General features: G+C 40.9%; 1 protein-coding gene across 2 annotated transcripts in view; it reads right to left on the bottom strand.

Moving 5' to 3' along the window:
* The window catches only part of LOC124149128, a 55,246-nt gene that overhangs the window by 956 nt on the left and 27,654 nt on the right, over positions 1-26,636 (bottom strand). The window contains exons 8-35 of one of the 2 annotated variants that reach the window (XM_048380633.1): positions 25,820-25,960; positions 25,312-25,418; positions 24,807-24,865; positions 23,809-23,966; positions 22,672-22,944; positions 21,418-21,633; positions 20,733-20,849; positions 19,540-19,629; positions 18,537-18,631; positions 17,258-17,446; positions 16,271-16,336; positions 15,077-15,188; positions 14,322-14,450; positions 13,547-13,646; positions 13,182-13,296; positions 12,804-12,856; positions 12,161-12,260; positions 11,521-11,633; positions 10,617-10,716; positions 9,930-10,080; positions 8,791-8,854; positions 8,070-8,136; positions 7,128-7,213; positions 6,082-6,250; positions 5,655-5,708; positions 3,893-3,938; positions 3,035-3,403; positions 1-1,138 (exon numbers count right to left, since the gene is read on the bottom strand). The exon at positions 1-1,138 is cut by the window's left edge and continues 956 nt beyond it. In XM_048380633.1, the coding sequence (XP_048236590.1) occupies positions 3,051-3,403; positions 3,893-3,938; positions 5,655-5,708; positions 6,082-6,250; positions 7,128-7,213; positions 8,070-8,136; positions 8,791-8,854; positions 9,930-10,080; positions 10,617-10,716; positions 11,521-11,633; positions 12,161-12,260; positions 12,804-12,856; positions 13,182-13,296; positions 13,547-13,646; positions 14,322-14,450; positions 15,077-15,188; positions 16,271-16,336; positions 17,258-17,446; positions 18,537-18,631; positions 19,540-19,629; positions 20,733-20,849; positions 21,418-21,633; positions 22,672-22,944; positions 23,809-23,966; positions 24,807-24,865; positions 25,312-25,418; positions 25,820-25,960 (3,323 nt within the window). In that variant the 3' untranslated portion in view covers positions 1-1,138; positions 3,035-3,050. The remainder of the gene's footprint in view (positions 1,139-3,034; positions 3,404-3,892; positions 3,939-5,654; positions 5,709-6,081; positions 6,251-7,127; positions 7,214-8,069; positions 8,137-8,790; positions 8,855-9,929; positions 10,081-10,616; positions 10,717-11,520; positions 11,634-12,160; positions 12,261-12,803; positions 12,857-13,181; positions 13,297-13,546; positions 13,647-14,321; positions 14,451-15,076; positions 15,189-16,270; positions 16,337-17,257; positions 17,447-18,536; positions 18,632-19,539; positions 19,630-20,732; positions 20,850-21,417; positions 21,634-22,671; positions 22,945-23,808; positions 23,967-24,806; positions 24,866-25,311; positions 25,419-25,819; positions 25,961-26,636) is intronic. The other variant, XM_048380634.1, reaches the window with a different exon arrangement.

Here is a 26,636-nt window from a genome sequence, read left to right as displayed (position 1 = left end):
CCACCCTTGTTTAAAGAGATACCACCCTTGTTTAAAGAGATACAATCATTGTTTAAAGAGATACAATCATTGTTTAAAGAGATACAACCACTGTTTAAAGAGATACAACCATTGTTGAAAGAGATACCACCATTGTTGAAAGAGATACCACCCTTGATAAAAGACATACAACCATTGTTTAAAGAGATACAACCATTGTTTAAAGAGATACTACCCTTGTTAAAGAAATACCGCCCTTGGTTAAAGAAATACAACCTTTATTGAAAGAGATACCACCCTTGTTTAAAGAGATACCACCCTTGTTTAAAGAGATACAATCATTGTTTAAAGAGATACAACCATTGTTTAAAGAGATACCACCCTTGTTAAAGAAATACCACCCTTGTTTAAAGAGATACCACCCTTGTTTAAAGAGATACAATCATTGTTTAAAGAGATACAACCATTGTTTAAAGAGATACAATCATTGTTTAAAGAGATACCACCCTTTATAAAAGAGATACAACCCTTGTTTAAAGAGATACAACCCTTGTTTAAAGAGATACAACCATTGTTGAAAGAGATACCACCCTTGTTTAAAGAGATACAACCCTTGTTGAAAGAGATACCGCCCTTGTTTAAAGAGGTACAACCATTGTTGAAAGAGATACCACCCTTGTTTAAAGAGATACAACCATTATTTAAAGAAGTGTAAAGAAACCATTGGTTAAGAAAATACAACCATTGATTATAGAAGTATGCTCAATATATACACCAACTGCTCACAGAAATACAAGTTTTTTTACAGAAATACAACAAATGCTTTATGAAGTACAACAAAATCTTTGCAGAAATACTACCGTTCCATAGATATCATTTATTGTGTCGACTTTACAATCAAGTACGTACATGTCCATATACCTTGCGTTTGTCCATGGTAAATACATGTACAGTAGTATCATACAAATTAACACACCGAACAGTCATATCGGACCTTTATTCGAGATACCCGTTTGGTTAAGTGGGTAATCCAATTGGGTTACCAAACAATGCACAATCCACTTTCTTGAATTTACCAAGAGCCCCAAATCCAGATAGTGAAAAGGCTTTTGTCGCCCGTCATCAGCGTGTCTCCATATACATGGAAAGGCACAGTGTTCTGAAATGAAAATTTAATATATATTTCATTGAAAAGGCTACTGCATTTTCTTTATTTTTCCTGTCATTCTTCAGTACCTGCATGCTTGTGGTTAGTAGCTTATAATTAGTCGAAAACGGGCATAGGCGGGGTCGGTTTTGACGTAGTCGTTTAAGTACATGTGCAGGTACGCTGATGGTAAGTTCGACTCCTGCGCTCGACTGGAATATGACTGTGGGAGTGGCAGGTACGCTGATGGTAAGTTCGAGTCCTGCACTCGACAGGATTATGACTCTGGGAGTGTCAGGTCCGCTGATAGTAAGTTCGAGTCCTGCACTCGACAAGATTATGACTCTTGGGGTGTCAGGTACGCTGATGGTAAGTTCGAGTCCTGCACTCGAGAGGATTATGACTCCGGGAGTGTCAGGTCCGCTGATGGTAAGTTCGAGTCCTGCACTCGACAGGATTATGACTCTGGGAGTGTCAGGTACGCTGATGGTAAGTTCGAGTCCTGCACTCGACAGGATTATGACTCTGGGAGTGTCAGGTACGCTGATGGTAAGTTCGAGTCCTGCACTCGACAAGATTATGACTCTTGGGGTGTCAGGTACGCTGATGGTAAGTTCGAGTCCTGCACTCGACAGGATTATGACTCTGGGAGTGTCAGGTCCGCTGATGGTAAGTTCGAGTCCTGCACTCGACAGAATTATGACTCTGGGAGTGTCAGGTCCACTGATGGTAAGTTCGATTCCTGTACTCGACAGGATTATGACTCTGGGAGTGTCAGGTCCACTGATGGTAAGTTCGAGTCCTGTACTCGACAGGATTATGACTCTGGGAGTGTCAGGTCCGCTGATGGTAAGTTCGAGTCCTGTACTCGACAGGATTATGACTCTGGGAGTGTCAGGTCCGCTGATGGTAAGTTCGAGTCCTGCACTCGACAGGATTATGACTCTGGGAGGGTCAGGTCCGCTGATGGTAAGTTCGAGTCCTGCACTCGACAGCATTATGACTCTGGGAGCGTCAGGTACGCTGATGGTAAGTTCGAGTCCTGCACTCGACAGCATTATGACTCTGGGAGTGTCAGGTACGCTGATGGTAAGTTCGAGTCCTGCAATCGACAGAATTATGACTCTGGGAGCGTCAGGTACGCTGATGGTAAGTTCGAGTCCGGCACTCGACAGAATTATGACTCTGGGAGCGTCAGGTACGCTGATGGTAAGTTCGAGTCCTGCACTCGACAGAATTATGACTCTGGGAGCGTCAGGTACGCTGATGGTAAGTCGAGTCCTGCACTCGACAGGATTATGACTCTGGGAGCGTCAGGTACGCTGATGGTAAGTTCGAGTCCTGCACTCGACAGGATTATGACTCTGGGAGTGTCAGGTCCGCTGATGGTAAGTTCGAGTCCTGCACTCGACAGAATTATGACTCTTGTGGTGTCAGGTACGCTGATGGTAAGTTCGAGACCTGCACTCGACACGATTATGACTCTTGGAGTGTCAGAGACCAGCCCATGCTCGTTTATTTCAGCCAAACAGTAACCGTTGATGACTTGAAACACTTTTGGCGTACCCCCCACCTGTCATTTAATACAGCTTAGTACGGCGTTAGAACTAATTCTTTCAGTCCTTTAATTAAACGGATGCGCCCTACATTTTATAGTGGATCATGAAAAAAGAAAGATATGTGTCTTCCGATGTATACTTATATAGATGTTCATTTCACTGATAGCGGGGGTGAACGCGTACTCCGATTGCAAACATTTATGGAAACGTGTTCCGATTCATTTCGTGATTAACTTCATAAATATAACCATTATACCAAGATTTAATCAATCATGTTCGTTACATTATTTTTTAAGAATCTATACATGTAAACTCCTAACAAACACACCGGTCGTCACAGTTTACTCACCCAAATGGAATAAAGGTTAAATCCTTTGAGGACGGGAAGGGATCATTGGTTTTCTCTCTGTGTCTTGGACATTTCTGTATAAGGCATCAGAGGGCCTGTTGTCATGGTCCCCAGACCTGGCCTTTTCAGACGGATCTCGCCTCCTGCTGACCCCGCCAACAGGATTCGAAAGCTCATTCGCATACTGATTTTCTTGACTGAATTCCTTTGCAAACAAACCTATTTGTGTCGCTTGGTGGTCCATATCGTCGTAGACATTTTCATTTCGTTGTGAAGCCTCAAGAGACTCATATTGCTGTGATTCCGTGACATCGCTGTTATGACAGGTATCATCTATGCAATGATAGGCTCCACTCTCGCGGGATGCGTCTGAAGAAAAGAGTTGAGAGGGTTGCTGGAATTTTGTCCAGAATTTGTTGATTCACGAACATACGGCAAAAAGTGTTTTGTTTGAGCTTTTACAAAGATATGTTTTATGTGCTTGTTGAATATGATGGATGTCCTGACAAAACTGTGTTGTGAAAAAATGTTCGGCTGAACTTGTTAGTGAAAACAATTAGCCTTTCTCCAAACAAACTAACACACACATACTATTTTGCCGATGTTTCTATATCCAAGACAAACCATATTGTTCCACATTGTTTATCTTCTCGAAGAAGGTTTACTTTTATGAAGGCCTTTGACCCATATACAGCTTTTACGTTCAAATAAATAATACAAAATTTCAAACAATTTCAAATCTAGTTCTACTGGTTAAATAACTGGCTTAGTATGTTCTTAAATGTAAGACCATACATAAAGCGGAACAAATACAGGCAACATATTCCTACAGTGTCAGAATCAGTACACTTGACTTACTTTGCCTTTCTGCATCTTCTCTCAGTGCATCCATTTCAACTACACCCTACAGAATAAAAGGTGGATAGGCTTTAACATATTTCCATCAGTTAAACGTTTTGATAATTTAAGTCATTTAACGTTTGGTTTAAGTGATACAATTGACGATTATCATAATTTCCGATACGATCCAACATCACTGATGGATCAGTTGATGCAGTACATCGTCACGATCCATTGTTCAGAAAGAAGAGATGGGACATCATCAGTTGTCCATGCCATCACAAATTAATATGAGGTGAGGTGCATTGGGGTTTAACGTCGCGTTCAACATTATTTCACTTATGTAGTATGCACGTGTGAGTGTGGCTACTTGTACTAGTCCGAACTGACGCCGATTTATAGTGCTAGCCCACTGAGATACCATGCCGCAGTTTAACATGAATACCCCACTCAGACACAATACACTAACTCCGCCGACCAGTTCTTGTTTTAGCCCCTGAATGCCGAGCGCCAGGCACCCTAACAACAAGTACGATCTTTTAACGTCTTTTGGTATGACACGGTCGGGGATCTGATGCCGATTTATAGTGCTAGCCCACTGAGATACCATGCCGCAGTTTAACATGAATACCCGACACAGTACACTAACTCCGCCGACCAGTTCTTGTTTTAGCCCCTGAATGCCGAGCGCCAGGCAACCTAACAAGAACGATCTTTTAACGTCTTTTGGTATGACACGGTCGGGGGTCGAACCCCGAACCTTCCCCTCTACGAGCGGACGCTTTACTGCAAGACCAAATTAATGTAAATGATTAAAAAAAAGCACAATATTGGTTGCAGTTTCAAAATTTCTTATTCGTGCTTTCATATATTTAAATGAGTATGGTACGGAAGCGTAGTGGGGCCACATTTTTTTTTGGTCTAAGTATCTCCTACGTAGGACTTACTATCTCCTACGTAGGACTTAGTATGGCCTAGAATTACTATCTCCTACGTAGGACTTAGTATCTCCTACGTAAGTCCTATGTAGGAGATACTAAGTCCTACGTAGAAGATACTTAGTCCTACGTAGGAGATAATAAGTCCTAGGTAGGAGATACCTGGACAAAAAAAAAATTCACCGTGGCCCTACTACGCTTCCGTAGTATGAGTAACAGAGAATACTAACCTAGTAGAAATGCAACACACCAACACCAGAGAATAATCTCGAGTGATGCAAATTGTATGAATGGATCACTGAAGACCAGTGGTGACACAGGTGTTGGCGAGAAAGGCAAGCATAACCTGCCCTACCGGCAGCGCCCAGCACTCTCAATTTCCATTACAAAAGTGAAAAAAAGAGAATTGAAAATCCCATGTTAAGACCATAGAATGGTATAGTATCGCGCATCATACCTCTGAAACCCTTGTGAATTAGTATTTTTAACCGCTACTAATAGGTTTTTGAAACGTGAAGATAATCCGTGAGTTGTAGTAAATGACTGAAGCGCAATTAAAATGTCGAGCGCTTTGGGATTGAGAATTATCCGTACTTAGTTGTTTACAAACATGATAGATTTCATCTTTCGAAAACATTTGGGGCGGGACAGTAAAAAAATGAACCTCTATAAGAGCAACAAAAGAGTTATTAGAGGCGTTTTTTTACCTGATCTGTGCGTCTAGTATATTTTGTTTTATTATTCATAGACACTCTGTGGTCATTTACTGAATCAACAATGTATTTCCGATTTCGGGGTTAAACATTGTGTTTTTAATTTGAAAACAAAGGAAACTTTGTTACCTCTGTGATGTGCTGATCACGTGGTCGCCTCAGGTTAATAACTCCTTTACGAACCTGAAAGGAATTGTAATAATATTCATATTGAGATACATCCTGTTATTGTTTGTGTGTTTTCCTTACAAGGAGACACCAGGAATGGCTCAATGCAAATTATACTCAAAAGGCGTTTGAGAGGAAATCAAATCAAAGCAATAATTTTTGGGTTGCTGAACTGACTATGATTATGTTTCCAGCCTTGACTGCTACATAAAAGTGACACAGGGTGTGGCAGTCATCTGATATTGCTAAGGATTGCAAAGCAAAATGACAAATTGCGGCACTTTAGACGACAGGGTGACCCATGGTCTTATATGTATTCATGTTTTCGATGGTCCGAAAAAAAGGCCTAACATTTTAAATTGTCTTCGTAAGAAACTTGAGCATTTACATTTGTGTTGACAATACACTGGGTAATGAAGATCATGAATCCCTGCAGGATGCTGATGACTGCGAACAGATAGTCATAAACATCGCTTCCGTCTTGAACGGATAAGAGACCAAAAATCCAGGCCAAGCCAAGAACCGGTATCATGAAGCACATCAAATGAAGAGGTTTCCTGGAAATATACGAAACACATATCGTCCAGAGAGGGAGCAGTAGAAAAGTTCGAAGTCAGACAAAAAACCTATTTCTTTACATTTTAAGGCAGTCACCCTAATACTTGAAAACAAATATCTACATGCTCAGGAAAAAAACCCAGAAATCTCAATAACCTTGCATAAAACATTGCACAACAAAGATTGTGGAGAAACACCAACGCATCCAGGGAGGTATATGGTCGTATTCTTTACGATGGGTTCCCTGTTGTGTAACCTCGGATGTATAACTTGAACATGGCCTCTTAAATGAAAGCCACATTTGACGTGATAGTAATTGATACTGACCCGGGTCGGAATAGATCCCCACTCTATTGTGGCTTGTCGTAAGAGGCGACCAAACTGTAAATGACTTCATACATTGCCTACGTGTCATCGTACCCCGACGATGGACGTTGTCCATGAGCACTGGTTTGTCTGGCTGAGTCGCGGCTATCTACTCACCGCAGTGATATACCAACAACTACACCAACTGACTAAATGTATTTGCTGTACATTTCCTTACAAGGAGACACCTGGAGTGGCTCCCTGTAAATTATACTCAACAGGCTTACGAGAGGAAATCAAATGAAAGCAAAAAATCCTTGGTTGCTGAACTATGATTATGTTTACATCCTTGACGTCTACATACGTGTGGCCTATAGGAACAGTGTGTTGCACATTTCATTAAAGAAATCCACTGTCAGCTGATCCTGATGTTGCTAAGGGACACAAAGCTAAACGGCAAATTGCGGCACTTCAGATGACAGGGCGACCCATTGCCTTTTATTAATTCATATTTTCGTTGGTTCGTAAAATAGCCACTGTCCGTATGTACATATAGCCATCAATACTTACGTTTCCTTTTCTGGATCATCTTGGTTACGTAAAGCCCGTCTCGCCAGGTGATTGTGTATCATTTTTCCAATTACGAAAAAGTTAATCTGAAACAATAAAATCGTTCAACGATAAAATCTTTACCGTGAAGGACGTTTTTAATCAGCAGGAATAATACTATTCTCACTTTTGTCGCGTATGCACGTATATTGTATTTGTATATTGTTTTGCCTATATCCCAAATCATGACGCGTCACAATTCGCAGAGCTGAGTTGCGTCCCTTATCTATGTCAGGATCATCGGACCCTGGGTTCGAACCCGAAATTGCTGTGGTTATGATTTAGTATTCTCAGTGTCATACCCTGAAGGGGAAAACGTGTCTGCCCTGTGACACTTTGGAATTTCCCCACTTTGAGCTAATAGGTCGTGGTACAAACTTGAATAAAGTGAACATGGCCATATATTGTAACAATAACTCCATAGGGTCTCGGGTGGCCCAGTAGTCTAAGGCGACGCAATTCGCTGTACGAGAGGGGTTTGTATCCCAGGTTATTGGTCAACATCACACACGCACACATACGCACACACACACACGCACACACACACGCACGCACACACACACACACACACACACACACACACACACACACACAGCACTAACGCACGTCGCTATATAAGTACCATCAACTTCCCTCCGAGTGTCTTGTTTGTCGCCGCACTCAGCAATATACCAGCTATAAGACGGCGGTCTGTAAATAATCGAGTCTGGACCAGAAAATCCAGAGACTGACATCATGAGCATCCATCTATGCATGACATGCATAAACCAAATCAGCGAGCCTGACCACCCAATACCGCTAGTCGCCCTTCTCGACAAGCACTGTCTGTTAAAGGCCAATTCTAACCCAGATCTTCACGAGTTTTCTTCACAGTGAGTCGAAATGAAACAAACGAATACTCACGACGAGGATGATCAGAACGGGAACTATGAACAGCCATTTCGAATCACCAGCAAGAGACAACCAGCAGCTATGAAGAAAAGAGACATGGACATTCAGTATGAGGAATTCCATGCTAATAAGGTAAACGGAAACTGAAACATTTAAAGGCATTATTAATGCCATGTTTGTTGTTTAATGCCGCACCCAGCAATATTCCAGCGATATGACGGCGGTCTGTAAATAATCGAGTCTGGACCAGACAATCCAGTGATTGATAACATGAGCATAGATCCACGCATTTGGGGTACGATAACATGCATCAACCAAGTCAGCGAGCCTGACCACCCGATCCTGTTAGTCGCCTTTTACGACAAGCACAGTCGCCTTTTACGGCACGCATGAGTTGCTTAAGACCTATTCTACCCTGGATCTTCACGGGTCTAATGCCATGTACATGAATGTGAGGGCGCGCAACAGTTGCGCGTCACTTATGTAAATATTCCAGAAATAATATGGTAGGGACCTCACGAATGACCATGTATCGCACATTACCAATTTTCGCCGTGACATGCTACCGCTCCAACCCCTCTGCTACACTGCGCTATGGAGAAAACCTAAATCACTGTACATCTGCTTTAAATGCTAAAATCGATTTGTATATTACCTTGAGGATGATTTAACAATATCATTATAGCCAGCTCATTAACAATGAGACTCTAGTATAACTGCACGCAACACTCACTGCAGGCCTGGTTCATAGACTTGTAATTGAGCACAAGAGATGATGACTGCTAACACGGTCAAACCTGGAAATGAAATCACAACCAATCTGAAAAATACTCCTTAACGACACGCAAACCATATCCACTTTTCATAATCATAACAGTCATCAAACTATGTTATTTGGTTTTGCAAGATGTGTAAGATGACACGTTGATAATATCTACCTATGCCTGCCTAAGCGAGGATCTGTGTTATGGTTTCCTCTATCCTAAGACTTCCAAATAGTGACAAACGAGTGTACGGATATGTATCGCGTGTTGTCCACAACCCGAGACAATTGGGATTTACCTTCGAATGAAAATGTGCCTTTGAATATATTACGTCAACGCCAGAGAATAACCAGTCTCGATTATCTACACGAATCAGATTCCAGTGGGTGTAAACAGCGGAATAGCAGTGAAAAGTATGTCAATGGATCACTTAAAATCAGTATTAGCATCAGGTGTTCACGAAATGGGTAAGCAGGTATGCAAACCCGGAAACACCCGCCACTCACAAAATATGACAATGTGTTCGTTGTCTCGCCTTTGCATGTGTTTGTGACGGGTGCCACCTGTGGTATCACCATTATTGTCAGTGATTCATAAACACATGCTCAAGATATGGACGGAATCTTACAATCGACTCTATGCAGAGATTTCTATTGGATATGGAACGGGTTTTGTCGCTTTATTTATTTGCCTGACACTACACCATCGCAATTTATTATCTGCAAAAAACAAATACCTCGGTATAACTATAACGCTCTCATGAAATAATAAGCTTAAATATTAATGTTGTAATCATTCCGAAAGACCTATCTGTATAAAAGAAATAAACATATAACATGCCTACCTTAAAGTAGCTTACAGTTATGAAATATATCACAATCTTTTCAGTGAGTGAATTGGATTTAACGCCGGATTATTCAGTATTCCAGATATTTAGAAGGAAGGTTCGATATGATGCAGGTCTCAGACGTTTACCACTTTTGTGAAACCCACAGGCACGGGTATAGTGCTGGCAAACCTGGAAACGGGATTCGAACCAACGATCATAGGTTTCTGGCGTATCTCTGCATAGCAACTAGGTCACAGCAATGTCAGAATAATAACTTACCCCAAGCTCCAATTAAGAGGGGTTTGAGTTTGGATCTGTTAGGGAACACGTGAGAATCAGACCACAATGCCTCCAGACCGGAAGCCAGCATCATGAAGAATGTCGCCATGTAGAAGAAGTGGACGGCTACGGCGAAGGCGATGCAGAGACCCTAACAGACCATGTAACATATCTTAATATAGGTAATAAGTAATGGAAGAACATTATAGTAAATTAAAATAAACGAAAACATATTTCATAATGATAAATATATATCATCATGGTGTATGGATCATATATAATATTACAGTTCCCGGGAAAGATTTTTTCAGCTAACAACATCGTATATACTGTAAACCCCGGTTGTTATGAACTCAAAGGGACCACTGATTTTAGTTCGTTATAACCGTACTTCGTCATAAGCGTACATACAGCAAATGGACGGTACCAAGAAAACAGTTCCTTATATCCGCCAGTTTGTTATAAGCGTGTTCTTAAGTAACGTAGTTTACTGTATATTTCTGGACAGGTTTAGCTTTAAATACATTTATAAACATGATCTATCATCATGTGGATACGTTAATGAACAGTGTGTACACGCTGAATGCATGACAGTTATCAAAACATATTCATAAATATAAAGAAATGGGAATTCGAATACAATTATAATTCAGTTAACATACTTAAGACCTACAGTGTATAACTCACATATTCGTCCCTCCCTATTCCAATCATGAGCAGGAGCAGGGCAACAGCAAGGCACACACAGATATGAATCACGATAACAGCTTGGTCAGATTTCACGTATCTGGAACAAACATGTTTTTTTCTCAAAATACAAAAGCTTATATAATGAGTGAGTGAGTTGCGTTCAATCCTTCTTTGAACAATATTCCGTCACATCTCGGCGTGTCTGCTTATATTGGAAGGAGTGAGTGAGTATGGTTTTACGCCGCTTTTAACAATATTCAAGCAATATCACGGCGAGGGACACCAGGAATGGGCTTCGCACATTTTACCCATGTCGGTAACCACCCGGGCCTTTAGCGTGACGAGCGAACGCTTTAACCACTAGTCTACCCGACCGCCCCTAAATTGGAAGGAAAGGCCAAAGCGACGTGCTATGACTCATAACCGGGGGAAGGTTTGGTTTCAATCACACGATCAGCAAATCCTGGCAATGTTTAAAGATTTACATGACATGACATGATTGTTATATATTCATATAATAAATAGTGGTAAATAGTATCAAAATGTTTGTATCGGGTATGGCTTACCTAATATGAAATATTATCACAAGTCATTCATATTTGTTATTACTTTCTTAAATATTGATTAATTTGTCATGTTCATGTTATTTTCCCTTTAATGAACGCTCACAATGTATAGAAGAATATAACTCTTGCGGACACGAACTTAAGTATACGTTGTATTATAATTATGTTTCAATGATACTATTTAGTATCATATCATGAGTGGTGTCCCAACACATAAGTAGATACTGGCTGCATGTTTATTAAACTACATTCAACAAAGCTATAAGATGGCACCAAAATGGCACCAAAATGGCACCAAGATGGTACCAAGATGGCACCAAGAATAAGAAACATACCTCCACGTCAAGGCGTAAACAATCACTGTCAGGACTAACAGCACGATTTCTATACTGCAACACGCTATTTCTGCCGGTGTTAGTGGATGACTAATTATAATTTGTCGGGCGTCCTGTAAAGGAAGAACATTATCATAATTATTGCTGTGTTACTAATTACAAACTATCAAATCAGTTAGTTCCGCATATGCCTGGCAATGAAAACCCCTCTGTAGACTGTAAGACATTTCCTCAAAGAAATATATATTTAAACCAATGGAAATTATAAGAAAAGCTATTTATCCTCAACCGGTTTGTCACCTGGCCAAGATAAAGGTTCGATTGTCTAATTTATAACGTGCAGCCAAGGATTATTTTTTCTATTTTGCTCTTATAGCGCACTGTTATGATAGCGCTTGATAAAGTTTGTGTGGGCATTTCATGATAGTGAATTGATTAAACGCCGCTTTGAACCGTATTTCAGTTACACCACGGCGTGTCTTAAGACGTTAACCACTTTGACTGAATCACGAGCATGGTAGACGCGTCTTACGTTATGCACACACGCACGGACTCACGCACGTACACTCTACGCACACACGCACACACGCACACACGCACACACCCATCCATGCTCAAGTATGTTTATGCATGCACTCACCGGACTCATAAGTACAGCAAAGTTCGTCAGATGACCACAGGAACATTCTGTGAAGGATGTTCCCGATATACTTGTATTGCATCCGTCATGATCCCACAGACTGAAATTAAGATGAATTGGATTAACGCTGCTTTGAAGGTATTCTAGTTATGTCACGGCGTTTCATCTTCATGTAGGAGTAAAGTCCGTAGGGCTTAGACGGTACAGGCTTAACAATAATAGTATGATGAATGTAGACCTACAATCATAATGAGGATAAAGAGTACCCGTTTATAGTCGCTCTGTCGACTGGATCAGGGTGCTGTTGTGCAAAGCAATCTTAGCGCTAAGGTGATCGTATCTCCCATACCTGGGCCCACTTGCACAAAGCGATCTTAGCGCGAAGGTGATCGTAACTCCCATACCTGAACATAGACTTAAGACAGCCGTGGCGCTAAGCTGTTTCATATAACGGCACCCAGGTCGTTACATAGCCGCATTGACTCAAACTGGCGAGGTACAAACTGGTTATCCAGTTCGTTAAGCTTTAACAGAGGGTCGACCTTGGAACTATCTGTTATCAGCTAAGGAGTTAGTTTCCTCAATTTGACTGACAGGTGTATTGTGCACTTTATTCAGCATGATAGATACAAGGAATACATACCCCCGTAATGTGTTGAGGTAGACGCACATTCGCCCTTCACCAATGAGAGACAGCTGCAATGTGAACATACACCAAATTCAGGTATTTCTTGAAATATTAAAGCTTCATTTCTTGTTATCTGATCATATCTTTCTAGTATCTAGCCACCCTGTAAACTTAAATGATTGGTCCTAACGTAGATTTGTAATAATGCAACAGTGAAATATCGGCATTGTGTTTAAAGGTTTCTGTCTTATAAAAGTACTGTCAAGGGAGGAATCAGATTAAACAACGTGCACACATTTAATTTAAAAATGGCTCTTGGCCTGCTAGGTTAGCTGTTGACAGTTGACATATAATATGGTTTCCCTTAAGCTGTCAAAGGTCTAAAGCCTTTACGTCGGTATGAGTAAAATTCATCTTCAATGGTGGATCGAGCGATTTCGTTGGAGCAGGAAACAGGTTGAAAGCGAGGAGACCAGAGTTGACCACCAGCTTTTCGGAACCATTCTTCCTGGAAACAATAGCTTTCTATAAAACATATTGAAAAAGATGAATATGTTCTGACTATGAATCATTACTTCTAAGGGTCGCCTTGAACTATATGCATCAGAGGGTTGAAAGTGGCTTGTTTGCATGAAATCTCACAACTACTATGCTGTCTTATAAATATTCTCTGCATAAAATTTTGTTCTACAATGTAACCTTAATTCAAACATATGATTACCTTCATTATTCATAAATATATTTTGGTAAAACCTTACCCCATGGTGTTATCTGCGGGTTCAGCTAACCGCTCCCCTGTTGGAAGAAGAGGTAAGATGTCCTTGTAGTAGATGGCGCTAAACCTTACTGTCGCATCTGCTGAAACAATAATTCAATATAAACAGTGAGTGAGTTGGGTTTTACGCCGCTTTTAGCTGTATTCCCGTTACATAACGGCGTGTCACCTTAATGTGGGAGGAAAGCCCAAAATGATGCAGGTCTCAGACGTTAACCACTTCGGAGAAACCCACGAGCACGGTGCTGACAAACCTAGAAACATAATCAGGGCGAACCTGGATTCGAACCCACAATCATAGGTTTCTGGCGTACCCAAGGGACGCAACTCTGAACAGCGAATCGCGGCGCCTTAGACGACTGGGCCACCCGTGACCCCGAAATATAAATAGAAAATAACAATCATAATTGTAAAATCGATGAAATAAGAACAATACACGATACATTATTACCGCTGATACACCAAACATTAGAAACGTAATTAAAACGTTGAAAGGTTGCAAATATTCCCCGAAACACAACGATGATACCTGTATCGAATACGTCACCGTCGAAGGAGAATTTCCTTTTGGTTTCATTTTTAGCCACCATCCAACAAAGGTGTTTACTGTCTTTTGGACGGCATTTTAACTCTCTGGAATATGTTCAGGAACGAAAGGTTCAGTAAAAATATGAACCCTAATGCTTGAGGTAATATTTTGTTGGCGGTTCACAAATATTAGGTGAACATTAAGGTCTTTTATGAAACGTGTGTAGTACCTGTGAATTGTTTCAGAGTCATGCTGTCAAGCTTCAAATGGACGTTACTGGTCACAGTGTTGGTACCCGAGTTGGCAGGAAACTCTATATCTTTAAGAGCTCCAGGGTCTGTTTTACCAAGCTGTAGTACTGTAAGACCAAACAAGGAAAGATCCGTATAGATATCCTTTGTTTTGGTGATAATTCAACACAATATTGACATTATAAATATGATAAAGTGCTTAAGGCTGTGAATAACGGTCTGGAAAAAATATATAAATTTACAACGTCTATATAAGAGATATAGAGTGGAGAGTGATTTGAAGTTGTTTTCGTCGTAGTCACCTATAATATCACTGCAGCTTGTAAAATAAATCGAGTCAAGAACAGGCAAACATGACTACGCATGTGCATCGATGGATGTCATCGATAAAAATAAAAGCGACAAAACGCGTTCCATGATGATAAGGAATCACTGAGGAGAGTCCATCGTACGATTCCGACTATATCGTAAGAATATTTCTATGCACAATCAGCAACGGCTACGAGCCTGATCACCCTGATTCCCATTTATGTCGGCTATTTCAACAATCATGGACCCTTAGGATGGGAGGGTGTGCTCCCACTTTGACCACTTTGGTGAAATCCACAAGTAATTGCCTGGAGCTGAATAGATCCCACGATCATAGGTTTCGGGTGCGCCTTACGGACGCTAATATGCACGGCGAGTTGGCACACACGCATGCCTTAATACGGAAACATCTGGAAAGATCTACCAATGTTAGTTGACTCAGCAGCGTGGACATCTCCTTCGTCCAGGCGGTTTGTGGTCACTTCGGTCATTTTGTCCAGAAGCTGAAGCACCGCAGTTGGCGATGTCCCATCAGCCTGTGTAGGAATATATGTTGTAATAACACCGCATATCACTGTTTATAGATCATGGTCACATACTTATCATCTGATACACACGTTTCCTTTTCTATCATTAATAACCAGCTGGGAATATCAACACATGATGCAGTATTTCAGGTACCGTGTGTCAACTTAATGTGGTGACACGCCAGGGTGATGCATGCGTTTGTATTCTCCTTGGTGACACCCAGGGCCACTTGGATGATGACATATCGTCATGAGTGAGTGAGTATGGCTTTACGCCGCTTTTAGCAATATTCAAGCAATGTCACGGCGGGGAACACCAATATGGGCTTCACACATTGTACCCATGTCGGGAATCGAACCCGGGTCTTCGGCGTGACGAGCGAACGCTTTAACCACTAGGCTACCCGACCGCCCCACATATAGTCATGATGACGGGCCAGTGATATGGCGAATGGACGTATTGAGCGTAAATAATTAAACCATGGGACAGCGTATTACCAACGGAAGGCGTGAGTATGGTTTTACGCCGCCTGTAGCAATAGCCCAACAATATCATGGCGGGGGACACCATAAATGGGCTTCACACATTGCACCCATGTGGGGAATCGAACCCGGGTCTTTGGCGTGACGAGCGAACGCTTTAACCACAAGGTTACCCAAACAGCCCCACGAACGGAAGGAATCACCTCCATGTCATTTTTGACGAAATAAGGATTCATAGACACTAGTTTTCACATCACTGTGAACTTAATTCTGATTCTTTTAAAAAATATTTTAGAATTACGCCAAATGGTGAAACATTAGTACAACTAACTTTATTTTCATAGGAGGAAGTAAAGACAGCCCATGGTCAAAATGCCATATTTGGTAAGGAACTTGTACATTGCGCAAATCATGCCTTTCAACTACTCTCAGCTATACCTCTTCATTAGCTCATGGTAGTAGTCCAAAAACGTGAAAGCTACAAAAATACTAAACAGCAAACGGAGTCGTATGAAGACATAACACATTTATAAATCGTTTCCGTAATTCTGAAATTTACAGCTGTCCTTTCCTGGTTGCCAATATGAACTCGCCAGGACGATACTAACCTCCAATTTCTTCCATTCGCCTACGGTACGTGAATCGAGAATATTACTGACGCTCTCCACAAATCCCTGAAAAAAATTGCATCAGTGGTGAAACAAACTGGAACCAATAAGTATCTATAAATACGAGTTTCAAATATGTAAATAATTTGGTTATACAAGGCGCAATTAACAGAAGACGCGTCGTTCAACACTATCAAAATTATCATTATCCATGTCCGAACATTTGACTAATTCATACATTGACCAATTAGTGAGCGACTGTTTAACTCCGCCGCAGTCAGAACTCTTCCATCACATAATAGAGTGTGGACCAGACAACCCGCCACTGATGTCATGAATAAGGATCAACGCCATCGTGTTACGATAACAACCAATCAGTCACAGAGACTACCCGATGACCCCTTGTACATAGTGGGTCGCATGCAATGACTGCAAGATTATCGAATTGATTTTGAAAATGAGAAATTACAAATCAGTCTTTTGTTTAAAACTGAAATCGTTACCTTTTTTGCTACTTCATGACAGAACTGATCAACTAAACGTAATGATTTAGATCTAATAATTCCTGTATTTATCGTGCGCCAATGTGGACAAATTCAGTCTCTCGTGACACAAGTTTAAAGCACATCCAATTTGAATACCCAAACCGTAAGTAAGGGCTGTACCAAAAAACATTCTGTGGCAATACGAAAGCAGAAACAAAAGGCATTAACGGGTAGGCAAGTGTGACACGGAGTGCGGGTATGTTACTTTCACCATTGTCAGCAATATTAGAACTAAATAACGGATAGCTGTTAATAATCAGTATTGATGTGTGAGAACCGAACCAGGTTATAAGGGTACGTTGACATGCGTTCAATCAGATCACACACTGTCACCGCCTACATGGTACTGAAACCCCAAATCAATGGCTAATCTGAAGGTCACACATACCATTCCAGTCACCCAATTAATATTCCTGAGTTTTTTTAATGCAAAAATGAAAACCTCTATGAACTGTTGTGTCTCCTCTTTGCTATCTTTGCAGGATTTGGTAATGTTCAACAGCCGACCCAGAGCCTGAATCGCCAGAACAATCCACTTGCTGGTCAGTTCCTCTGGCTGCGTGGCATTGGACAGGGCTCTGGCAACAGAGGAGATGTTCGCGACACGCAGGCCCTCCTCAATCCACTCAATCTGAAGCAGCATGTTAATGCGAATAAATAACTGGTACCTGTGCATGGTATAGATAGTCAAATATGAGGGGAATGATCCACGCTGTTATTTATTTATTCACGGCACATCCTGACTTCAATCGTGATCAAGGGGTTATTGTTGATATATATTTCTTATCTTCACTTAAACTCAAAATTCCCTGTTACGTGTCCAAGAAAGATGTACTTATATCCCGATGTCGCGTAATGTAACATGAACTGTATGTGGCAGGAACAGGCAGTACATTTGAGAGTGAATTTGGTTTAACGATTTGAACAGTGTTCCAACTATATCACGGCGTGTCAGCTAGATGTGTAAGGAGAGTAATGTATGTCCTAAACATCTACGGCAGAACACGTATATGGATCAAATATTGAATATCACTACTCCAGCACCATCAGAGTGAGTGAGTGAGTTGGGTTTAACGCCGCTTTTAACAGTATTCCAGTTATATCGCGGCGTGTCAGCTTAATGTGGGAGGAAAGTTATGCAGGTCTCAGACGTTTCCACTTCGGTGAAACCCACGAGCCCGGGTATGGTGCTGACAAACCTAGAAACATAATCAGGGCAAACCGGGATTCGAACCCACAATCATAGGCTTCTGGCGTGCCCAAGGGACGCAACTCTGAACAGCGAATGGCGGCGCCTTAGACGACTGGGCCACCCGTGTCCCAGCACCGTCAGAGAAAACATATTAACCACCTAACAATATCAAGTTGTTGACAGTTTTACAATATTACGTCCATGAAACGATATTATGTGGACTACCATGGACGATGTCATAACGACGTGAACCAAAACTGTATTTGAAGTTTGAATACGTTGTGACAATCTCATTATGACATCTAACAGTGACATTGATTTATAATTACAGTCGAACCTCGTTGTGTCGAACCATGCTGTGTCGAACGCTTTGGGACCTGAAAAAGAATTCGAGTTATCCCTGATTCGAGACATCAGGGGAATATAAGGGTTAATTTGGATACCTGGATCTCCCAAAAGAGTTCTAGACAATCGGGAACTCGAAACATCTACATTCGACACAACGAGGTTCGACTGTATATGTACTCACATCATCAATCACTCCTTCTAACAGTCGCACGAGACACTGGCTCCTGTCCTCGTCCTGCCAGCGGCCATCCTTACCACAGGATCGTGTCATTACCGCTGAAAACGTCACGTGAATTCTGATTTCAACTTACACCCACCCCAATGTTCCCTGGCCGCCTCAGTGGTCTAGTGGTAGAGCGGAAGGTCAGGGGTTCGTCCCGGCCGCGTCATAGCAAAAGACGTTAAAATATGGTACTTGTTGTATACACAGTAAACTGTGTCTGAGTGGGGTATTGGTGAAACTGGATTTAACGTCGCGTCCAAGATTATTGCACTTATATAGCGACGTGCATGCACATGTGTGTGTGTGTGGCTGCTTGTACTAGTCCGTACTGGTGCCAATTATTTTAGTGATAGCAGACTGAGATACCATGCCGCAGTTTAACATGAATACCCCACTCAGACACAGTATACTGACTCCGAGCCGACCAGTCCTTGTTTTAGCCCCCTAATGCCGAGCGCCAGGCAGGCTAACAACAACTACCATCTTTTAACGTCTTTTGGTATGACGCGGCTGGGGATCGAACCCCGGACCTTCCTCTACCCGGCCCGGGCGGACGCCATACCACTAGCCCACGGAGGCGGTCTATTAGATTACTAGACACAACGTAATAGATAATAAATTGTTAAAAGAAATCGGAAAATGGAAAATGAAACCATGTATGAATTTAACTGATACCATTAATTATGAACAAATATAGTCATGCATTTTTAAAGTTAATTAACTTGTTTAATATCATTTTGTGCTTGTTTTTCACTACAATTTCGTTATAAAGTGCTGTCAATACATACTAATAGATGTTTACATACATAATATATATAATATGACACAGCGGACAAACATGGAACGGGTGATATGCTGTCACCGCGAGCCTTTCACACACTTCATCGCGCTTTTGTTTCTGAGAGATTTTGAAATTCTCAAACGATGGCACATTTGTGCGGTGTCCCATTGCCACACCCACCTGTACCGCCTTTAGGGCATGGATACTCCGCAGTTAGACCAGCTCGCATTCCATGCCATTTGCCGTCCTCGTCACATCGGATGGTCTCAGCTGGATAACAGTAAATATAATATAGTTCAACAATATTAGACATCATTCATCTACTTGGGTAGTGTAAAAAGTGAAATTAATGCGTCTCCAAAAGAATGCGACTGCTGGCCCCTAGCCAAAAATGCGACTAAATATGAATGTGACACCCCCTCCTCTGACTAACTGACTGATATAGAAGATTTAACGTGCGCTTTCCGACTGTAGCGTATTTCGTACACGGGCCTGGCCAGACCATTTAGTGTATTCCGAAAAGGGTGAAAGTGGTGTGTGCAACCCAAGAGGGGGCTTTTAGGGGTTGCTTAATTATATTGAATTTTTGGAATTTTTAAATTTGGAATCAATGCCGAGGTGGGTGGACCCCCTCCTCTCAAGCATCAGTGGATTTATATCTGAACAAAATGTCCTCTGTCAGGTTTACAGGCGAATCCTCACCTTAATCCAACTTTACATTAATCCAATCACACACCATATAGCACCTCTTATTAGCGCTAAGTAGAGTACTTCAGCTAAAACAATACGTGCGCGCTGGCACGTGTCGGCCTTTAATGCAGTCGCAAAGAGCAAAGACACCGTGTTGGGTGGCGTCTGTCTGGACTTGCAGGTGTGATCAGTGATGACTTGAGTGAGTAGAACGCTTGTCTTGACCCCAGCAGTGACAATTCACAGGATGTAATTAGTGTTTGAATGACATTGTTTATATACTTGTAACAAGTGCTGCTCAGTAAACATTGATGTGGAATACATAGTTGTTTGTTTTCAGCGTATGTCTAAGTTGGTATTTCTGCTATCCAAAATGTCTTATTGTTAATATAAATACGATGGTTAATAATGCGAGCAAAGACCACTCGCGTTTTTCGCATTTAATTCACGCTCGCGTTAATTTCACGTTTTATAGTATTTGTCAATACATCACTCAATCCGTTCTTTACCATTATCAGTTAATGTGTGAGTGAGCATAGTTTTGCACCTGTTATCAATATTAATCATCATCATGGCGTATTGGGCGTCAGACATTGTACACATGCAAGATATCGGTCTTTACGCCTCCACAGCAAACTACAAATCATTATCCTTTATCCAACGTCTATCTGTATCAGACTCACCTCCTATGATGAAGACGATTGTCGATGGGCTCTGCTCCCCAGCACCGACTCCGTTGACACCGACACACGAGTAAGTAGCGTTATGAGCGCTACCACCAGTCACTCTCAGTATGGGACCTAGTAAACACCCTTCTTGAACATGTACGATGTACCGACAAGCTAGATCGTAGTGCAAACATATATCTGTTATCTATCTGATTTAAACAGTGAGACCAGAATGTCTGCTGGTATTATTTTTGTTCACTCAACTCGAATCGTCGTGCATTGGGAGTCCTTTAAAAACATACGACTTTAATTCATGTACATCCCTCAAGTTTGCTCAACTGATTAAAAAATTGCTCGTGGGTATATTCTCTGTGATATCATGTTTTATTTTTAGTTGTTTAACTTCGTAAGCAATATTCTAGATATCTGTTGACGGTCAGACATCATGTAATGTCCACAACAAAACCATTTTTACACAATTCCTTCTATTGGAAGCCAAGAACTTATCAACCAACCCTTGTATAAGACACTACTTCTTCACAACGGCTTTATCATAAAGTGTAAGTTATATTTCTACAATTGTAATAATTATCCTAATGCTTTACGAATCTTTTATAAGAATGCATGTAGATAATCATTAATTTATCATTATTCATTATACGATACTCACTCATAATAAACTGTAAGTGCATATACTTACCTCTCCCCACTGATTTTCCATTCGAGAACCAGGAAAAGTTGGTCACGGGGACCCACGACCCCGTTGTGTTACAGCTTAGGGTGGTAGTTTCACCAGACCGTATGAAGACTCTCTTCAGAGGCAGGACAGTTACAACTGGGCGGGGTATAACGCTGACTGTCATGGCCTTACTAGATGACAGCCCGCTCTCATCCCTGAGAGTACAATGAAATTGTCCTGGAAAATTAATACAGCCACATTAATCCTAACTCGAAGCTATTTGAATCGCGTCAGTTCGGTAAAGGATCGCGTTAATTCGGTAAAGGATCGCGTTAATTCGGTAAAGGATCGCGTTAATTCGGGAAAGCATCGCGTTAATTCGGCAAAGGGTCGCGTTAATTCGGTAAGGTTACTTATTGGACAATTGTTTTGGAAACACACCTTCTACGCCTTTATTGTAAAACAACTAATGATAATTTTACAAATCACAATTTTATATTACATGTTTTATTTTATTTATCTATTTTCTGGTTATGTTTGTTTTCTACCACATGGATCGAGGCACCTGAATAAACCCTGCTGCGGAATCTCACAAAAAACACCAATACTCTCACGTAGGCATCCTACTTTTTGTTAAGGTCTGCTCAGGCTGCTTAGTACACCTATATGGGACAGTGACATTTTACTGTGTGATCCGGATAGTTTGTTTGTATTGTAACTGCGATAGACATATATTTTCCATGAAGATGCTTTCGTCACTATAACTGGACACTTTCTTATGTAGGAATGGTGGAGAGTTCCACTCGGAAGACGTGTGTCATTTACATGGCGCTAGTGATTCAGAGTTGAAATATCGTTGCGAATAGCTACATGATTGCTAATGCGTTCCAAAGTAATATGGGCTTGATCACTATCCCAAAGGTACAATGTGTGAAGCCCATTTCTGGTGTCCCCCGCCGTGATATTGCTGGAATATTGCTAAAAGCGGCGTAAAACCATATTCACTCACTCACTCACTATCCCAAAGGCGTCATTATGTAAGTTGTCCAAAGGGAGATCCAAATGAAGATATCAAAAAGTAACATGTTTCTTGTAGGGAACCGGGAATGTTTTGTAAGAACATGATCTGGATCCTGACCTGGAAAACATGTTGTCAATTTTTGTGCACTTTAAAACATTAAATTTTTGTATTTCGTTTTGTGCCGCGCTGTGAGCCTGAAATCAAAATTACTAACACTACGAGGGTAAAGGGGATCCAAGTGATCCAACACGCACCTGAATCCTTAAACGAGATGTTACTAGCGACGAGTGTTCCTATATAATGCCCTGTGTTAGGACTAGTGAGGTTTGTCTGTAGGCGAGAGTAGGCCAAGGGCACTACGAGTGCATTGCTGGCCGTCATCCGCCATTCCACGGTGACGTCACCAACAGGTTGGACAAAGGTGCCAATGCACTCCAATTGAACCTCGGTGTTGTCCTTGGTGAATGCAGGTGTGTTTGAGGCGTCCGATGACGAATATACCATTTCAGATACCTGGGTGGAGCCAACTGAAACATAACATGTTGAATTATTTCATTAAACGCCGCTTGAACTGTATTTCATCATTAGTATTATTATTTACAGATTATTTTTTTTAAATGAAGCAAAGAGGGTTTGGGTGATCCTTGCATAGTCAGGCTGGTTAGGCTCATCATCAGCTCAGGGCCCTTGCACCCCTCTACACGAAGCCCAGACAGTGAATGGGACTTCTCTCAGGAAGGCCTGCCTAGTCGAACCCACCGATAACCTTTCGGAGAATATGAAGACTCCCCAACACTGCAGCCTTCTGCATTACCAAGGTTGTCAGGATGGACGTATTCCTGGTAACAAACCCGCGTACTCTCCCCGTGTCAGTCAACCGATTGGGAGGTACCAAACCTCAGGAACAATGGGGAGTCGGACAACTTGGTACTTGGGATGCATGCGTGACATTTCATAAGTGAGGTCCGCATATTTGCCATGTAAAACCTTCAATCTTGTCAATCCAATTGGTGTCAAAGGGACAGAAAAATTCAATTATATCAATGATTTCATTGGATTTATCGAACAGGACAAGGTCAGGTGTGTTGGCTTGGACAGGTCTGAGGCTGTATACGGGCCTATACTAAAGAACTACTGCTACTACTACTACTACTATATTACCAGAATGTCATGTCCGTTTTTCATGTACAATAATTTTGAAGCTATTCCAAGGAAAACGTAACACGATAGGTTGGAATGAAAATATTAAACAGTTAAGATTTACAGGTTTACATGCATGATATTATCAAAGACGTTTGCAGAGACATGTTTGTTTACTGTGATCATGTTTGTCAAGCATGGAATGGGCGAATCTATTGACTGTTAGGTACAAGCGAGGCAGATATTCTCACCTTGATTGTTAATGATGAGGCGTGTCGCATTCACTGTCAAGTCCCCAATAGGGCCCTTTTGAATGGACTCACGCAATTCTGAAACTGCCTTCTCGGAGTTTTGTCCCTTTGGAAAGATAAGGGTGAAGTGGACGGTCACTAAGTTGTCACTACTCTTGCTGTAAAATATAATTTGAAAAACGATTTGAAGGATTCCATGATATCACACAAATAAAATTATGCTGGATTCCGGGCTACTACCATTATGAAAAACATATTAGATTCCTCGGTATAAAACGTATAAAAATATTAAGAATCAATGAACACGAACAGTTACATTACACGTGGAACAATTGGGTAAAAACAGTATTGCATTTACGAAAACGTTTCTTGGTATCTAAGCTTCTTGTTATACTTCTTGTTATATATATATATATATATATATATATATATATATATATATATATATATATATATATATATATATATATAACAAGACATAACATATATATATATTAAAGGCATACAAGTGAGTGTGGTTGCATGCCGCTTTTAGCAATGTTCCAGCGCGGGGCACGAGAAATGGGCTTCACACATCGTACCCACATTAGGAATCGATCGCGTGTCTTCGGCGTGACGAGCGAACGCTTTAACCCACCGTCCCGAAAGGTATTAACCCTATACGTGTGTAAGTTGGGTTTAGCACCGTTTTGAAAATTGTTACGTCTATCTCAACACGTCAGCTCGAATTGGAGGAAATCGCAAATTGGCGTTGATCGCAAATGTTTACCAACTTTATGAAAGACACATGCAAAGGAATGGTTCTGACAAACCCTGGATCACAATCGGTGACAATCGAGGATTCGAACCCCTTAGGGACGCAATTCTGCACAGCCAACTGCTCCGACTTAGATCACGTGACCCTGAATGTTAATACTGTAAACATATCTCAAGCTTGAGTCAATTCAAGCAAACGTTTTGTAAGGGTTTTTCTTTGGTAAAAAGTGTTGTCGTCTCACCTGAACATTTCCACGTTGACATTGACGGTCACGTTTTGCGAACTGAAGAATAGTTGTATCTGAAGAACAAGATGAGAATGTGTTTATCTAATCTAGATTTAACTTACATTGCAGCTTAATGCAAAATTAATCCTTTACTGAAATATATACTACTTTCTTTATAAAATCTATAAAGGTTTTAAATGTATGATGTCTACATTATAATTGTACATGTATATTAGTTTACTGTTGCTGTTTAGTAGTTTATATTCGCATTCAGCAATATTCCAAGGGCCCTTAAATCATCGCGTATGGACCAGACAAACCAGTGATGGATATGAAGAACAGTGATCATCCTCTTCGGGGTACAATGACATTCAATCCACCATGGCACCGAGACTGAATACCCGATTCGTTATGTCTTCTCTTAAGACTCTAATCGGGAAACGTCACTGGGTATATTGAGATATTGAAATGTTTTCTAGCTGACGAAATACATTAACATCGTTATTAAGACGTTACGTACATTGTTTGCCATTTCTTGTACCAGTGCCCCGAACAAAAAAGATGTCTGGACGGCATAGTCTTGACTCCATGTTCTGTTCAATACATAGGATCCTGTCCAAATGTCAGCTGTCGGGGACACAGACAAGTACATGTAACAAATACGTCCAAATACATGTATGTGTATGTACACCATAACAATTGCCACTGTTTTCACTGAAATGTCTTCCAATGCGGTAAATGAAGGATACCAACTTACACCCTACTGCGAATGCTTCATGGATGATGTTTTGTCATGCTTTGTTTAGTAATAATAATAATTGTATAATTTTCATCATTTAATAATACCACTAATTCTATTAATTAACAATTAAATCTTATTATAAACTACATTTGAAACAATAACTTTTAACATTTGAATAAATCTGGTAAAGTGGTAACTCAATAAATGCATAACAATATGATGATTATTTTCATGTGTACATTTGTAAATATACAGTATGAACACCAATGAAAGAAATCCAAATCACCTATGGTTATTTTGAAAGGCAGCTCAACGCTGATTTCCCCCGACTTTCCCGCCAAAGTGATCGTCGTCAACACGGTTCTATCTCCATACAATCCTTCGACAACTTTCAGGATTCCGTCAGGCATGATCTCCAGCTTCAATTCTGGTTTGCCATGCAATGAAAGTTTGAACAATATCAGTATGCAGGATATAAATATACATAAACATTGCCCCTGGAAACCATGACACCATCTCGATTTACCATAGAAAATCCTTAAAAGAAAATATGTTTAGTTTTCACATCAGTACATCCCTACTCTATTATAAAAGAACAAACATTGCATTTATCCAGTTCTACAGAAAGACAATATATACAAGTTGTACGTGACCTACAAACAACATTAAACACAAGGTCGCATCTTACGCACAGACAACACTGTACACAAGGTAACATCGTACTCTTGGCAACGCTGTATACACGGTCACATCGTACTCATACTACAAAAGTTTATACAAGGTCACATCTTACCCGTCACTCACTGACAATACTGTATAAAAGGATAAAGGGTCATATCTTATCTGTGCAAAACACTATACAAGGTAGCATCTTACTCATGACATCACTGTATGAAAGGTAACATCTTACCCATAATAGCAGTGTATACAAGGTCACATCTTACCCATACAAAACACTGTATACAAAGTTGTAACTTACCCACTGACAACACTGTATACAAGGTACCATTGTACCCACACAAAGCACTGTATACATGGTAACATCCTACCCATGAAAAACAATGTATACAAGGTAAATTCTTAAACATAATTACACTGTATAC

The sequence above is a fragment of the Haliotis rufescens genome, unplaced genomic scaffold (genome assembly GCF_023055435.1).
Source record: "Haliotis rufescens isolate VD_foot unplaced genomic scaffold, xgHalRufe1.0.p SCAF_32, whole genome shotgun sequence".
In the NCBI taxonomy this organism is placed as follows: Eukaryota; Metazoa; Mollusca; class Gastropoda; order Lepetellida; family Haliotidae; genus Haliotis; species Haliotis rufescens.
Note: the sequence above shows the minus strand (reverse complement) of the source record. Positions and strands in the feature narration are given on the sequence as shown.